The sequence below is a fragment of the Cryptomeria japonica genome, chromosome 4, assembly GCF_030272615.1.
Source record: "Cryptomeria japonica chromosome 4, Sugi_1.0, whole genome shotgun sequence".
Lineage (NCBI taxonomy): Eukaryota > Viridiplantae > Streptophyta > Pinopsida > Cupressales > Cupressaceae > Cryptomeria > Cryptomeria japonica.
In genome coordinates this window covers 37,166,971-37,185,309 of record NC_081408.1, presented here as the reverse complement: position 1 = coordinate 37,185,309, position 18,339 = coordinate 37,166,971, and the positions used below count along the sequence as shown (strand labels likewise).

At 41.6% G+C, this 18,339-nt stretch overlaps 1 protein-coding gene across 5 annotated transcripts in view; it reads right to left on the bottom strand.

The window, feature by feature from the left end:
• Nucleotides 1–18,339, bottom strand: part of LOC131047825 (auxilin-related protein 2) — a 63,104-nt gene that overhangs the window by 26,667 nt on the left and 18,098 nt on the right. For 2 of the 5 annotated variants that reach the window (XR_009106292.2, XM_057981600.2), the window contains exon 2: nucleotides 16,661–16,747. The exons of 1 other annotated variant lie outside the window; for it this stretch is intronic. Coding sequence is in view for 3 of the 4 variants with exons in the window: in XM_057981600.2 (XP_057837583.2) it covers nucleotides 16,661–16,747 (87 nt within the window). In the remaining variant the exon portion in view is untranslated. Of the gene's footprint in view, nucleotides 1–16,660; nucleotides 16,748–16,800; nucleotides 16,889–18,339 lie in introns of all 5 variants that reach the window. 2 more of the 5 variants (XM_057981602.2, XM_057981603.2) reach the window with 2 other exon arrangements.

The following is an 18,339-nucleotide window of genomic DNA, read 5'->3' as shown; positions in this document are numbered from 1 at the left end:
TAAGAACCGATCAAAAATATGTTCCATGGACCAGCGTTGTCCCAGTTGATCAAGGATAAAAGCAGTGGAATCATGGTTTGAAGTGTTGCCTTGTCGGAAGTTCCTAGGCCCTCTTTTCTCTTCCCCGGGAACGCCGGAGCCCCGAGGTTCCGAAGTTCTTTGCCTTAGCCGCTTTCTTTCCTACTTCGGAACTCCGGAACCGCAAGGTTCCGAAGTTCCCTTCCTTCCCTTAGCTTTTCTCCAGTTTCTCCGAAACTCTGGAACCCCAAGGTTCCGAAGATACTTCTTCTCTTCTCCACTTTCCCGGAACTCTGGAACCTCAAGGTTCCGAAGTTCCCTTCCCCGAAACTCCAGAACCCCAAGGTTCCGAAGTTCCCTCTTAGCCCTTCTTCCTTCTTTTTCTTCCGGAACTCCGAAACCCCGAGGTTCCAAAGTTCTCTTCCTCGTTTCCCCCCCTCTCCAGAACCCCGAGATTCCGAAGTTCCTTCCCCCTTTGCCTTCTCTCTCTAGTTCCTCAGAAACTCCGGAACCCCGAGGTTCCAAAGTTCTTTTTCTTCTCTTCCTCTCTCTATCCCAGAACTCCAGAACCCCGAGGTTCCGAAGTTCTTCCCTTGTCTTCCCACTTCAGGAGTCCGGACTTCCGAAGACTCCGGACTTCCTTCCGACTGGCAACAATTCTAGATGGCATGATCGACACTCAAGGCTTTTAATGCTCCAACAATTTTGGTGACTTGTGCACTTTCCTTTTTCTGGAGCCACAAGGGTGCATTAAATGTTTTTGGCAAGATTTTCATCAAGGGAGGTACGGGGCCATGCTTGGTGACTTATGTCATGCCTGACTTTGGAAGGTTAGTCAATCCACCTTCACAAGATTGCTCTTTGTGGGTATGGCTAAGTTGCTTGCATGTTCAGGTCAAGTGCATGCACTTCCCTGCACTTCCAGACTGACATGCAAAGGTCATGATCACCCTTGTAACCATTTTTCTATATAAAGGTTGTTAAGCCTCATTGTAAAGGGTTCTCTCCCTGTTGGTTGGAACTATTCCATGCTCTCCCACTTCTCTTGTATTTATCTTGCATTTATCCAACTGTAAGTTTGGCCATTGGCCTTAAAATTAATTGAAAATCACCATTCTTGACTTCTTTCAACCTATGTATGCTGTGTATGTTTTCTTACCTTCATTATAGGTGTATGTCTTGTGGCTTTTCTCTCCATATATGTTGTGTTAACTTGTTCTCAGAGTGTGACTTGTGGCAATCCTTCTCCCCTCTTGACACTTAGCAAATTCTAAGCTCCATACATGCATTGGAGTCACTCATGCAACTGAATTTTGTGCATCTCCTGGGTGTTTCAGTTAATTCTTTGTGTCATCTCGGTGGGGAGAGGAACAATCTCTTCTTGGTGATCACCTCCTTCTATTTCCAGCATTCTCTCTTCCCTTTACCTCTGCAAGTTGTTTAGGTAGGCTTAGGAATTAGTTTTAAAGCATTGAGTTGGTTCAACACCTGCACCTATTTGAAGAAGGAAGTCGGCCTTCTCCAAAGATTCAACCCCTTGCACAAGGTCCCACACTTCGGGGTTGTTTCCATGTTTCACAAGATTGCCGAGTTGATAGCTTAGCAAGGGTGCAAGCTTTTGTGATAACAAGAAGCACAGATAAGAAAAGAGAGGAGGGAAAAACGGAAAAGGAGAAGCAACAAACAAGTAACCCTATTACTCAGCATTAATATTAATTCAGTTTTATTTGCACTGCATCCTAGTGGCCAGCGGGATAGTCTGTGAGCGCATCAGGCTGAGTCGATGTGGGAGGTAGTGGTGCTGGTTCTTCCCAGCAATGAAGAACCAGAGCCTAGACGTGCAGAACCCCCCCCCCCCTCCCCATTGCCGACAGTTTGGTACGCTCCCCGGCTAAACCGTCTGGGTGGCTCAGGTCGTCCATGTTGTTTATATTCCATTGAAAGTATTTTTATATGCGAGTTTGCTTCAATCTTAATTTTTGTAATTTAACTTAATCTTAACGAGAATAAACATAGTCCATGTAATAGCACAGGCAGAATGCTAATAATCAGATTTATTATTACTCCATACATAATGCAGATCCGTAAATAAACATTTTCTGTGAATCAATCATATTTATAATGTGTAGAACGTAAAGCAATCAAAGTTGTAATAAACTTATCATTCACGCCTTACATAAGATCTGAAATATCAGGTCCAATCATTAATTAATAAAATAAACTCTAACCACAGACAGCAATGAATTGAATAAATATACATAAACCATTAATCCATAAAACACGTTAATGTGAGATAAGAAAAAGAACTATAATTACTGGCAATCATGCTTCTGTAAATAAACAAGAACATAATCCACACTACCATTAATAGGAAAAAGGGTAAAAACACATAACACATATCCTGAATTCTTTGTTCCTTGTAGACATTGTTATCTTTGTTTGCCCTCTCGGGTAAACGGTTAAATGCAGAAAGTAAATGCACAGAACATAATGGAAATATATTAAATAACCAGCCTCTGTATTAATTCCACAGTCCATGTACAATAAGTGCTTATAACATTACATCTGACACGACTAACATGCTCCTCCTTCGAAGAAAAGGTACACAATATATAATATCCGAAGGGGTATGACACAACCGTCGCGACTCCAACTACCTACCCGTCGGCTAACTAACTGACCGCCGTAACTCATTATTACCGACGACAACATAAACATAATATAACAACATAAAATAATGATTATTCTCGACAACATCATCCCCCCCAAGAAAAGAAGTCGACTCCGACGACTTAATACAAAATAGAGATGAACGGCAAGAACTACTGACGCCAGTCGGGCCCAGATCTTATACACTTGCTGCGTCCTCGCCTGAAAACCCTTTTCTGCTACCATCTGATGCTCAAGTGCGGATTTCACCAATATTGCTTCCTTTGCCATCACAATCCTCCTGTGCCTAACCCAAACTTGTTTGCAAAACACATTTTCCAGTCTCAGCTTCCACCAACTGCTACTCAATTGATACTGTCTCCCTAGCCAATTTGTCCTCGATAGCCACCCGTGCTGCTCTCCTGGCATCCAACTCCTGGGTACGCTGAACTAAGTCTCACGCGACTATCGCCTCCAACATGGTGGTCAGCTCTTCCCGAGCCCTCTGTACATCCACCAAGGCAACCTCACGTCCAGCCGAGACATACTCCAAGTTCCTCAAAGCGTACCAGTCATGCCTGGAGGTGGCCACAATCCGCTGGCACAAATGCTAGGAGACACCTCAAATCCTCCATCACACTCCCCAAAGGCTAATAACTGAACTGAATAACTCCATGTTGTCGTACGACTGCGCGGACCTACAATGCCTTCCCTCAAACTTTGTTTATTCCCAACCTCCAAATCCGTCTCCCTCTACGGCTTATGGCTTCCCCGCCAATGCTTAGCTGCAGGCTTCATTCTCATAGTACGGACAACTACAACACTTCCCGTGGTATTTTGTAGCTCAAAAATAAACTGGGGGTTTGGGGGCAACGCCCCCAGCGGGGTCAAGGGGCAACGCACCTTGCGGGGTTTGGGGCAGTGCCCCCGTGGGGTCAAGGGGCAGCGCCCCTCACGGGGTCCTGGGGCAACACCCCAGGTGCCGCCAACACCAATTTACAACCCTCAGAACCATACGAAAGTCCATGGCACACAACATTTCTGTGATATTTTAAGATGCCAAAAACCCTTCTTCTCCACTCTAAATTTCCAATGTCCTGGCTTCAAACTCCAGCGAATCATTTTAAATCTGGTCGTCGTCGTTTTTTTTGGTTTGTTTTTTTTGGCACTGTAATGTCCCCGATGGCGCCCAAGCCATACAACCTCCCTGTACGGTCAACAACAGCACTGGCACCTCCAATCGTGTGGCCACCTTCCCATACGATCAACACCCTCCACCGTACGACTGTGTTTGTTTGTGTGGGGGCTGCGTTTATGTCTTCGTGCTCCGCGACAGCGGTGGTTTCCACCGCACGGTGGTGGACGTACTACCATACGATGGTTCCACCGCACGATGGTCCCACCGCACGATGGTTCCACAGCACGGTAGTTTCACCATCGGTGTTGCCATCGCACAGTGGTCCACCACACGGTGGTTCCACTGTCGGTGTTGCCACCGCACGGTGGTGCTACCGTACGGTGGTTCCACTGTCAGTGGCCCCACTGTCGATGTTGCCACTGCACAGTGGTTCCACCGCCGATGTTGCCACCGCACGGTGGTGCTACCGTACGGTGGTTCCACCGTGGCTTTCTTCCTTTTTCTTTCTTTTTTTTCTTTTTTTTTTTTCTTTTTTTCTTTATTTTTTTTTTTTTAATTTTATATAACTTTTTCAGCCGTACGGTCAATTGTCCTACGGATTCGTATGGCCATATGGTACTCTCTCTTTTTTCTTTTTTTTTTTCGATTTCCTGATTTAGTTGTCTAGAGAGTCTTCGGCTCGGGTCCCCTGTCTCTGGGATCGCCCTTCATCCTTCTTGGTTTGCCTCACCCGAGAGTCTCCCGTTTTGGTCCTGTGCCTGGCGAGTTGCCTGCCCGGCCTCTCGGGTCCCCTTCCATCCTCTCGGGTCCCCCTCCGGACTCCCGGGTGTCCTTCCGACCTCTCGGGTCCCCTACGCGCTTCTCGTTGTAGGGTTTCAATTTGAACCTATTGGTGGCAAGTTTATTTTCCATGGCCATCCGAAGACCTGGAACCACAAATTCTACAGGGACCATGGTCTCCTTCCCGTACATAAGAAGAAGAAGAATAATAAATATTTTGAAGGTTGTGGCCTTCCACACAGGGTTCCAATCGTTGCCGACACTCTTCGGATTATTTACGTCGCCAGGGTTTGGGGCGTCTCCCTTCCAATATTCTCTGTATTCCGGCAGGTACACCTCTGTTGGTTGCTCTGGTTCCTCTACTTCGAGCCTGTAGCTTTGGAACATTTCGTAATCCTCCATTTGCCAGTGGAAGAGCCCGTTAAGTGAGCATACCTCATCTTCAAAACATCCCTCCAATTCGAGCACCCCTTCACTATTCGGCTCCATCGCGTTCTTGCCCTTGCTTTCATCAGGACCCCCTTCCCCTTTATTAGAGTCCTCTGAGTCCGAGTCGGAAGAGGCGAGCTCTTCGCCGACATCTTGGGTGTGTAGGTCAATGGTATATTTCCGCCCTCCCTTCTCCATGGAAAGTGTATTTTTCTTCCAGTTGTGGTTTACCCTCGCGTTGATCAACCACGCTCTCCCCAGGATGGCGTCATAGCCTTTCTTCTTCGAGGGAATAACCACGAAATCTAACAAGAATGGTTGCGTACCAATTGTCACTTGCTGGGCCATCAATAGGCCGAGTGGCTTAATGCCGTGTTGGTCCGCTCCCACCAGGTTGAATGTGGGTGGCCACAGGGTGGGCTTCCCCAGCCGCTTCCATGTTTCTTCTGGTAGTACATTCACCCCAGATCCCCCGTCCACAATGGTGTCCTTCAGAATGGTCCCACGGATACCCATTTCTACCACAACTGGGTGTCTACCACTACTCAAGGCTAGTAACATCGGGTCAGTCGAAGGGTTGACGGAAACCTCCACCTGTGGTGTACTCTTCGAAGCGGTGGCGGGAACCCCTACCTGTGGTGCACTCAACGATGCAGTGGCGGGAACCCGTATCTGTGGTGCACTCGACAATGCGGTGGCGGGAACCCCTACCTGTGGTGCACTCGATAATGCGATGCTTTGCACATTGGTGAGGATGGCAGTCCTCAATTGTGGCATAGAGTCTAGAAGGTCTTTTACCTTTATCGACACCTCTCTCTGCAAGATTTGCCCAATGTTGTTATTTTCCGCTTCCGTACGGGATGATGTACTTGCCACCTCGTTGTCCCGTCGTTCGGTCGTCATTTCACATTCAATATTGGCCTTTGCCTCCCATAATCTCTCCTTCTCCGTATGGGGGTCGGGATAAGTGGCTTTTTTCGTCTGGGCGCGGGTGATCGCCAGTACTTCTTTCTCACCAGTCTTCCCAGCCTTCTCAATGTTGAGGAGATTAACCCTTGCCTGCGGGCAATTTGCGTCCTCATGGTCGCCTGGCCCACACCAACGGCAGAGGTGCTGAGGGGTGGCTTCCTTTGTGCAATCACGGACGAAGTGCCCCCACTAATTACAGGCCCTACATTGGATAATTGGCCGGCCCTTGGCGTCATACTGGATACGGCTTCCGTTATTGTTATTGTTATTGTTGCTATTCCTTCCACCGCCGCGTCTGTTGTCCCGGTATCCTCCAAATGATGCCGTTGTGTTAGTATGTTGGCCGGTACCCGCTGGCGCGAATGTTGTGGCCTGCTCCGTGAACAGCACCTGGTTCATTTGCGTACCTCGGGTTTTCATGTTGTATGGGCACTCCTTGGTGGAGTGTCCCATCACTTGGCAAATCTTGCAGAATGCCTTCTTTTGGCAAGTACCCTTTGTGTGCCCTTCCTCTTTGCACTCAGTGCACCATATGTCCCCTTCGTTCCGACCAGTGCTTCTCATTATTTTGAATTCCTTTCTCATTCGCTCCATGTCTTTCTGGAGCACTTGCACCCGTTTGCCAGCCTCGTCGTCACTACTGCTTTCCTATGAAGAGTCATCGTCCTCGGATGAGGATTTATTACTTTTCTTCTTCTTTGATGTTTTGTGTTCGCTCTCCAAGTCCATCGCCCTATTATAAGCGTCAACATATGACGTCGGGGGTACAATTTTCATCTTCCTCCATAGGGAGGATTTCAACCCTTCAACGAACCATCGTTTCTTCAATCCATCTGTGGGTTGGCTTTCCATTTTACCCAAGAGTTCTTTCAGCCTCCACCTGTATGCCCGTACTGTCTCCCTGGTACCTTGTTTGGTACTGTATATCTCCGTTACAATTTCATTATCATCACGGAGCAACCGAAACTCACCCGTGAATTGCTTCTATAGATTGGCCCACGTGGCCACTTTTTGCTTGTCCACATCGAAGTACCAATCTATGGCAACTCCTCGTAACGTGGTTGGGAACTGTTGTACCCAATCATCCTTGTCTGTTACTCCATTGGCGGACCAAATGGTTTCACATGTACGGCAGTGCCGTAAGGGGTCTTCCTTGCCCTCCCCTGTGAACTTTGGCAATTTTTGTTTACTCGCCATCCCACCGCTGGGTCTCGCTCCTCTAATTCCTTGTGTGCTTGTACCTGGCGATCCTCCGCCTCCTGCAATTGAACCTCCACTCGTGGGTCCTCCGGAAAAAGTTGCTGACACCGAACCAAACAAATTGCCTTCCGTACGGTACCCTTGTGCTCCCTCGGCACCTTCAATCGTACCGTCACCTTCCGTTGTCTCCCTCCGGTTGTCCTCTGAAATGGACAAATTCTTTAGCAAGTCTCTAGTAGCATCGATCAGGTTTAGACTTCGCCTTATTTGTTCCACCAACTCTTCGCGGCTTCTTACCCTACGGTGGTATTCTGGCGAACTGTAGAGTTCTCCTTCGGCACCCTCCGTGACTCCTTCTGGCAGCCCTACAACAGTGTAGACAGTGTAGTTCTCTCCGTCTATCTCTGCCTCCGCAACCTCCGTGACACCTCCTGGGTTCCCTTCGGGCAACCCCTCGACCGATCGTCCTTCGGCAAGCTGCCTTAGCCTACACCTTCGTTCTATCTGCTGTCTGAGATTCAACGCGGTTTGTGCCACTTCCCATTCGTCACTCTGTATCTTTTTATTTTTGTCCTTATTTAATCTATTGGGCATAAGTCACTTCCATACACAGCAAACACACGCCATGTACACAAAAAAACTTTTATTATTTTTATTTTTATTTTGCCTTTCGGCCACAATTTATATCAGCAGTGTGTCGGGATTATTACAAGGTTCAATTTCCTCCTGGCCTGGCGCCATCTCGTTCCGTTTCCCGTCGGTTGTTCTCTTCGTAGCGTTGCACGATTTGTTGTCGTCGCTCTTCCTGGGCAATCTCCTCCAAGCGGGCCTGTTGTGCCAACGATGCCTATGCAAGCAACCGGAGGAGGTGGTTCATCAATCGATTTACTGCCGGGCTAACCTCCAGCGCTGTCCACATGGCACTTGGTGGGATTTCTGCCTCCGCCACCTCTCGTCGGACGTAGGTCTGAATGGCTACCCGGAGCAAAATTGAAAATTCTCGCGTTGCCGTGTCTTCTCCTGTGTAAAGTTTTGTTCGGGCGTCATCAGCCTCTGGGTTTATTTCACCAACGGGTAGGCCCATTGTGTCTGTGCGCCATCCGTGTCTTCCGTTCCCGAGTACGTCTAGGCAACGGCGCCAAATGTTTGCCCTCTCGGGTAAACGGTTAAATGCAAAAAGTAAATGCACAGAACATAATGGAAATATATTAAATAACCAGCCTCTGTATTAATTCCACAGTCCATGTACAATAAGTGCTTATAACATTACATCTGACACGACTAACATGCTCCTCCTTCGAAGAAAAGGTACACAATATATAATACCCGAAGGGGTACGACACAACCGTTGCGACTCCAACTACCTACCCATCGGCTAACTAACTAACCGTCGTAACTCATTATTACCGACGACAACATAAACATAATATAACAACATAACATAATGATTATTCCCGACAACAATCTTCCTGCTGTTTTTTGTTTGTTAGCACATTCGGAATAAGGGGGTTCCAACCAGAGGTATGCTGGGCCCATCCTCAGGTGACCCTATGAGCCCTAAGAGACGGGATGGGTTTGGATGGGTAGCCTAGCCAACTTGGAGTGCCCCCAACATTCTGAGTGGGTCTGTTTTTATGTAACTGAATTACTATTATTGCTGATATATATGTATTGCCATGTCTATAATGTTGGAGGGAACCCTCGATCCGATTGATTGTTTTTCTTGCTGTGGTTTTACCCGAAAGGGTTTATCACAAGATAAATCTTGTGTTGGCTCTCTCTGTATTTTGTCCTTCTCTTCAGTGAATTTTAGTTGTAATTTTCTATGAATTACTGATTCACCCCCCCCTCTCAGCATAACGAAGAAAACAATCAAACAAGCCATTAAACTCAAACACCTCAAGATCAGAATGGTAAAACTAAAACGGAGAACAAAATGATAAACAATGCAAACCACGATTCCCGCTTTAATTTGATTATTCTGTGATTGGATGTGTGCTCATGACGTAGCTTCAAATCCTCGATTATGCTCCATGATGATAGATCCAAATGATGATGGATGATTTGGTGCAAAACGTGATGTGAGTAATGATTCCAGCAGCGTAACGGTGCTTTTTGGTATGACGATGGATCCTTTGGTCTAAAAATGGGGGGGGATTAAATAGAAGAAAGGAAGAAGGAGAAGGGGTTAGAGGATGAGACACTTGTCTTCAAGGAGGACAAGTGTCAAGCCTTGTGGAAGAGACTCCACACTTGTCTTCAAAGGGGACAAATTGCTCAAGGGGGAAGAGACTCGTAAGCCAATAGTTATTCAATGGTTCATTTTGCATGTAGTTGATGGCAGGGAGAATATTACAAATTTCCTATCAAAGAGAGCAAGGAGAATTCAGCATGTGTAGGGATGGCCATCAACCATAAAGGAGTCTGCAAGGCAGTTTTGAGTTAGAGAATGCCCATCACACAAAAACATGTTTTGCTGGAACAGAAACCCTCTGATTGAAGCTCCCCAAGCCAAATGGTATTTCTAAGCTTGATAGCAAATTTCTCACGTTCGGTTGATAATGGTATGAATTTTAAAATGTCTCTAAAAATTAAAAAATGGCTCGTATTTAGAGAAATTCAGCAAGGTGTATTGTAATTCCCTTCAACAAAGGAGGACTTGCCCAGTAGTTAGTGCCAATTGTAAATTTTGTAAGATTGTGTTGCACCACTTACTACTGGACCAGAACTATTTTTACATAATGGTGTTTTATCAGCAAGGATTTGGCATAAATTGCACACAGAAAAACCAATGCTTCATGTTATCATTAGCAGCCGCAAAACAGGACAAGTGTCCTTTTCTAATCAATTGAAATAAAAAAAATCATTATGTCCATTAACCATCGCTGTCTAGAAGAACACGAAGATTACAGCTGACTCAACTACCAATAAAATAGCTTCCTTCTGAAAATTGGATTTTATCCTCTATTAATTTTAGTTTTTTATTAGAAATTTAAATACCGTTTCCCTCTTTAACTTGACCCTCAGCCAGATGCCCACTACAAACTGGACGATACAGAAAGTGGGTGGCCATAATTTGGAATTGCAAAATCATTTCACATCTTGATCTATAGAATATACAAACTCAGTCACAATTGAAAAAGGAAAAAAGAAACCAGTGACTTCAGCCCCAATGTGCCAAGTGAGCAAAACCACAATCAGATAATTCAAAATCAACAGAAAATCAATTTCAAAAACAATCCAAGGACTTGTCAGCCAAAAATGTCTGTCAGAGAATCCATTATCCATTACCCCTCTTTCTTAGAAAGAAGCTGTAATACAAGCTAACTGCATACTTTTATGGCATACAACAAAGTTGACAGCTATTGGATTCCCATGGAAATTCAAGTGTGCAGCTACTTTTCATGAAGACACTCTCTACCTCTCACACTAGGAGCATTTAAGATTTTTTAAGCAAGAGTTGGCTATACTGATCAAAGTAAATTCAAGTGTTTCTGATCATAGGTTGTATTTGCCTACTGGTACACAGATACAAGGCTCTTTTTGTTTTCTAAGCAAGAGATTACCCTCCCTGTTTAATCGATGTAACTCTTTGTTCCCTTAAGTAATATTTTTTTTAAATGAATACAATCAACAAAACTCATTTTTTAAAAAGATCCTACGAGTCAAGAATAGCAAATAATGTACGTAACTCAGAAACCACTCAGAAGGTATTTCTAAGCTTGATGTAAAACTTTCATGTTTGATTGATTGGGCAAGTATTACAATTTCCCTACAAATTAGAGAAATTCAATAAGGTATATACCAAAGTCAAAAAGATGAGAGAAATTGGTTAAGGGGGTCCACAGTTTCCAGCATAACCATGGTTTGAGTCTCACCCCCACCATTGTTACAATGAAAAACTCACTTCTCCTTGTTTGTGGAGGGTCCTACAAGGAGGTTCCTAAGAGTATTAAGCTTAAATATAACATATAAACCAATGCCTATAAACAAGTGCAGGTCCATCTAGTAGTATAGTGAGGCACTTGTGAACAACAAAGTTACCCATTTGCTCAGAGAAACCCCTTGAAATGGGTCTTATTTGTTTGAAGCTCAGGTGTCTCGTCCAGTCTGCTGTGGGCACAGGCAGCGCATGGACTTTGGGCCAGCTGAGTTGAAGGTCCAAATCCTGCACCCAAAGCAAATCCTCTGTGAACCAGGGCTTTTATTTTTTTTTCTCCTCACTATAAGTTTTGTTTTTGTCATCATATTAAAGAATAAATAAAACACATTAATGGTTAGGAACTTGTACAAACGGCACTTTAACAGTTAGGAAGCCAAGAAGAATGTTGTAGGAAGGCCATCATTCCCTAGGGCTTCTCATTCTTCTATTTACTTCTTCATCCAATGATGGCCATTGGCCGATGAGTATGTTCACAAAAAGATAGCATTTTGGTGGTGACATTATCATTGTTGGTGCTGCTGCTGTTTTCAGTTTGTATCCTGCTCTTTCATTTTTATTTTTTTTTATTTTTAGTTTTGGGGATTTGTACAGCTGTTGGGGTTTTATTACTTACCTTTCTAGGGTAAGCCTTGGAGTACTACCTGCTGCATTCCTTGGTAAAAAGCAATAATTACCCACTTCACTTAAAAACAACAGTTGCTCTATTTTTACATGTCTACAAGAGTCCACTGCATGCATATCATGGGTTTCATTTTTTTACATGATCCAGAGCTCATGGTGGGGTCCACATAGAGGCTCACAACTTTTAACATTGAGGTAAATACAATCTTATACGTAAATTATCATTGTTTTGATTATTATATGTATGTTATGTGTTATTTAAAATTAATCCCAGTTTTTACGCTAAGGTATCATAAGTATATATTTATGATTATTATATAGTTTTTGTAAATGTGTACCCACAACATGTTGAAGATATTGTAGCTACGGTCGGATTCATCTAATCTACCTAGCTAATCCGAATGTCTAATTGGCCTATCGGCCTTAGACATTTGGTGACTCAACTTACTTGCTTCAGTTAAGTATGTTTCGTATTTTAACTTGCTATTGGAGATTAGTTGTGATTACCATTTTCCATGTTGTGTTTACCTTAGACGTATGTATCCGATTATCTATTTACATTACACAATCAATGATCGGTTAATATCATATCTGATTGATAGTCGATCTGTTATTAATTGATTTGTTATTATATTAACTAAATTGATTATACATAACCGATTATAATTGAATCGGTTTGGAAGTAAAACCGATTACAATTATGAATCAGCTTGTGTCCCTTTGCCTTCACGTCTCGTGGTGTATAGTCACGACTTCTTATGAAGTCATCTATATGTATGATACAAATTCCTTTGGAAGGAAAAATTATCGTGGTTGGTAATCGGCAATAACATACAAACAGCAGAAGATAATATACAGCAGATTGAAGTATACCCATAGATCGTGACAAATAATATACAGCAGTCTATAACATATACATACATTAGTTTGTGATACTCTCTTCCCGTGAATGCAATATATTTCCTGCAGATTGGATTTCCACCAAGCATAAGGTTGAATTGACCTCAAACTGAGATTAAAGTTCAAATAAAATTTAAAATACCTACCTATTACAATCTGATCAAAACTTAACATGGTATCAGAGCCGGGATAAGGAAAGATTAGATCAGATTTATAAAAGTGAGACTAGCCATGGGAAAGGGTGGTGTTGTATTGCTTCTTACAATGTTATTCATGGTAATGACATCTGCTGGTTCCTCAGAGACTCAAGAGATCATTGCAGTGTCTTCACCATGAACATATGACATCTACCGAACCTATGTCAATACCAAGGGCAATGGAAAGCAGATCCTCAAAGTCTCCAGGACAGTGGTTCTCGCGTTTGGATGCCTTATGGGTGTTCTGGCAGTGGTACTGAACAAGGCTGAAATCTCTTTGGATGGATGTACTTGGGCATCGGAGTGCTAATTGATTCAGCTGTAATGCCCATAGCTTTCATACTCCCATGGAGAAAAGCAAATGCAGTGTGAGCAATATGAGGAGCAATAGGAGGCTGTATATTTGGAATAAGTACAAGGCTCACTGTGACTACTATAGAATATGGGAGGGTCAATCTTGACACAACAGGAAGGAATGCACTCTTGCTTGCTGGGAACATGATGTCAATACTAACAGGTGGTCTAATTCATGCAGTCTGTAGTTTTCTTTGGCTCCAAAACTATGACTGGGAAATAACCAAATGCATGACCATGGTCGAGATGGATAAGACAGACTTACCTGCAGAAGAATTCAAGGGGAAAATAAATGGGACAAGAAATCAATATGACAATTATAATACTTGGTATATCTAAGGTCCAAAGATGACAGTTTTATGACATTAAGAGGCAACACAAACATTCTCTGGTTAGTTCGATGTATAGTAAGAAGATAGGGTTGATGCCGTGAGTAGAGCTGATTCCTCAGTTTACTGTATTGAACTCCCATGGTGCTAAATGTTATAAAAGGACCTTAGAGAGTGCAAAATTAAATGCCTAACCTAGATAGCACATTCAGAGGAAAGTTATGTGGATAATCTATGTCATTTGGATGATCTAATGGTTAGATTCCTCACGAAAATGTCAATGGTTCAGAGCTGAATCAAATCCTTAATCTCAGCTTGCCCTAAACTGAATAGACGAGTTAACAGAATTGATGATGATTGTTTCAATAGAAATCTGTAGTAAAGAATGAAATGATATACTTGGTTAAACATCTGTGCATTACTTATGACTACTTTATACAGTTCATTATGATCATAGATGGAGCTGCAATAATGTTAAGAGCTAAAAGGATAAGACTCGCTCTATCACAAGGGAAGGTGGTGAGTAGCAAGCCAGGTTATGAATGAGGGGCATAGTTGATAGGGCTTCATAAGGCATATAGAAATGATGACAGATATGACAGTCTATGAGAACCAAAGATAAACAGTGGACAGTGGTATTGCAACCAAAGTGAAAGCAGCAAATATAAAGAAGGAAGGATATTTCAGAAATCCAATGATTTAGATGTGACAAATATGGTCACTATGCAATGCAATGTCCTACCAAGACTATGCCTCGAGCTTCCATTGCAGATGTTGATGAAACTCTTCCTCAAAAGGATTCAAATGGATTCATATTCTGACTTGAAAGAGATTAAAAAAAAAAATTGATTGAATAATGTTCATGAATTTCATATGTAGTTATTAATTCATGGAATTACATTATGCGGGTTATTTGTGAATCAACATTGTTAGCAGATGTCTGTTTACGACAAGCTACATCTGGATATCCTGTGGTTAAATTTCTTCAATTTCCTATGAGAAACTTATCCCTTACATATAGGACATCCTTAGGATCACAACTTGTGGAGTTTTAGAGTTCTATTTGTGATGAAGAGATTGAAATTCAGGAGGAATATGCAGAGGACTTTAGTGGAGATTCTAAGACTTTGAATTTCCATTTTTATGAAACAATATTTACTTACAGAAGTGCAACAGTCATCTTGGAAAAGCTATCAAGTCATTTGTGCAGACGTATGAGGATCATACCAGAAAATGAGAGTCTCCTGAAGCAAGATATCTTCCATGATTGGGTCCATGTGAGCAGAGGATGCTTTTGTAACAGAGGGAGTAATTGAGAAGATATGCTTCGATTGATATTTGAGGATCTTTATCATATTGATTCAAAGAGAGTACACCATGTCAAGATGGTTTCTCTAGTGATTAATCAAAGAATTATGCTTCATGAGATGGAGTCCCATGTATATAGGTTGGAAGGCCTTTATGCTGATTCATAGGTCATGATATTTCTGGATAGATGAATACTTGGTGAGCTTGGAATACATCAAGAATGATGCAGACTCCAACCTTGTACTTCATGAAAGGTCAAGGCATGTGGAGATCAAGTGGAAAGGTATGTTATTCAATTAAGATACTAATGAGATGACGACGGACATTCTCACCAAGCCTCTCTTCAGAATAAAGTTTGCATACTTTCGAGGTAAGCTTGGTATGGTAGAAAATGTAACTCTAGCTGAGATTGAGTCTCAGCAACATTGATTTGTTTTAATAGTGCTAATGTATTCTCTAAGATGTTTAAAGTGTAAACTCTTATTAATGCAATCTTATTAATCTGATATGGTTTATGATTAGTGTCATGTGTGTGACTCCATGACAACATTGGTTCAATACTTGATAAACCCCTGTGAACATTATTGTGAGGTGACGATCTCTCAATAATGAACACTTGTACATCTGATCATTATCATAAGGTGACGATCTTACGATATTGATTGATCATACCACTATGATGGATATCATGGGACTTGATATCTATGGATATGTCATAGTGGTTTATATCTCTAGAAGTAATATCTATGGATATACCATAATGGTGGATATCATGCGACGTGATATCCGTGGATAAGCCATGATGGTGGATGTTACATAAAGAGATATTCATGCTGGATATTATGTGACGTAATATCCGTGGACATGCCATGAAGTAATATCCTTGAATATGCCATAATGGTGGATATCATAAGACGTGATATCCGTGGACAAGCCATAATGGTGGATATTACATAAAGAGATATTCATGGTGGATTTCATGTGACATGAAATCCATGGACATGCCATGAAGTAATATCTTTAGATATACCATGATGGTGGATATCATGAGACATGATATCCGTGGACAAGCCATAATGGTGGATATTACAATAAAAGATTTATGGTAGATATCATGTGACATGATATCCGTGGATATGCCATAACTCTTGATATCACAGTGAGGTGATATCTTTCTCTCACACAACAGATGAAGCTATTGTGTTGACTATGTGTAATATAACTTATTTGAAGGATAGAAGAATTCCTCCCTTGCTAAGAGGGAGAGTTGAAGATATTGTAGCTATGGTCGGATTCATCTAATCTACCTAGCTAATCCGAATGTCTAATTGGCCTATCGGCCTTGACATTTGGTGACTCAACTTAATTGCTTCAGTTAAGTATGTTTCATATTTTAACTTGCTATTGGAGATTAGTTGTGATTACCATTTTCCATGTTGTGTTTACCTTAGACGTATGTATCCGATTATCTATTTACATTACACAATCAATGATCGGTTAATATCATATCTGATTGATAGTCAATCTGTTATTAATTGATTTGTTATTATATTAACTAAATCGATTATAATTGAATCGGTTTGGAAGTAAAACCGATTCCAATTATGAATGGGCTTGTGTCCCTTTGCCTTCACGTCTTGTGGTGTATAGTCACGACTTCTTATGTAGTCATCTATATGTATGATAAAAATTCCTTTGGAAGGAAAAATTATCGTGGTTGGTAATCGGCAATAATATACATACAGCAGAAGATAATATACAGCAGATTGAAGTATACCCATAGATCGTGACAAATAATATACAGCAGTCTATAACATATACATACATTAGTTTGTGATACTCTCTTCCCATGAATGCAATATATTTCCTGCAGATTGGATTTCCACCAAGCATAGGTTGAATTGACCTCAACCTGAGATTAAAGTTCAAATAAAATTATCAAAACTTAACACAACAAACCCAAACCTGAACCGGCAACTTAGGTGAATAACAATTGAGGTGCAAATTGGCGACATTCCTTAGTACTGGAACAAAATGATTTTTGCAGTGGGCCCTATTCAGCAAGTAGTCAGCATTAGGTCAGAACGCCCAACTGGCAGCCACTAAAACTTTAATATATGATGCATTGGTCTAAACAGTGAAAAATTGGGAAAAAAATTATTAATTGAAATAAAGAATTATAAGATGCATTTCTCCAAACAAAAGAAAATTAGCAGAGACCCAATTCATAAAAAGAACTACAATGTAGAATCAATTTCTATAAAACGATGCAAAAAAAAAAGAAAGAAAAAACCTACTTCATAAATATCTATAATATATAAAGAATTTCTCCAGACTGAAAAATTAATGAAAAACCAATTCATCGAAAGAAAAACTGCAATATGAGATACATTTCCCCGAGCCATAGTTTGACTACTCAGCGAGTTGCCTACGCACCCACAGCTAAAGATCAGACCAACATTTGAGCATTCTTGAGCAAATTGAACTGAATTTAGAGCAGATTTTAAAAAAAAGTGAGGAATTTTGGGTTTCGCAGTTAGTTGTTTTTATTTACTTTCCCCCCTTTTTTACAAGCATGTAAATTCTTTATAGCATGTTGAATTATTTCTAACATTTAAATTCTACAATTTTAAATGCATTGAGTTCAATTTACATAAATTTTATTGCTGATTATGCAAGTTTGTCAATGAAATTGCTGGTTTTTCATCCCTAATCATAGGGTTATTTCTTTAGGGTCAAAAAAATGTTAGTTTGATTGAATTAACTAATATTATTGCTATTCAATTACAATATTGCATATGAAATGCATTTATCTGATTTTATTAATTTATTGTTCAAATCATTGTATTTTTTTTATTATGGTGTTTTTTTGTCCTTAAAAATGTTTTAAGTTAGAATACAATGGCATCCAATTCCACATCGGGCTTAGAATTAACAAGTGGAAGCCGCCCTGCTGAAACATGACACAGCTTGAAAATATGCCACTAGAACCAATAAACCTTGGCAATACGCTATGAGAACCAACATCAAGGAGTTTAATTTACCTCTTCTGCTAGAAGAAGTTCATGAAGGCATCAATTGTCTCAAGTAACACATCACATGCATTCCTTGCCACAACAACAAGCCATGGGAAAAAGCCATGAAAGAGGCAAGACTAGAGAAAGCAAGCAGGCTTTGCGGTGTTACATGAGAAGAAACTAGTGAAGGCAAAGGCATTAGCAGCCATTAATCATACTCAAAAATGGAAATAGAGGAAGATAAGGAAAAGATTGTGTACTCTAGTGATGATCCATGCACAAAAGGTACATCCACCTCACCCAATTCAAGTAAAGACTACACAGATTTTTCTATTTAGAAATGTAGCTAGAGCACAACCTGCATTGCAAGGTATAGGACGGAACAAGGCGTACCAAGAAATAGATAAGGCATGTGTGACTTTTTGGTATTACAACCACCTTCCCTTCAACATGGCCAAGAGCTTATATTAGGAGTAATTCATGACGA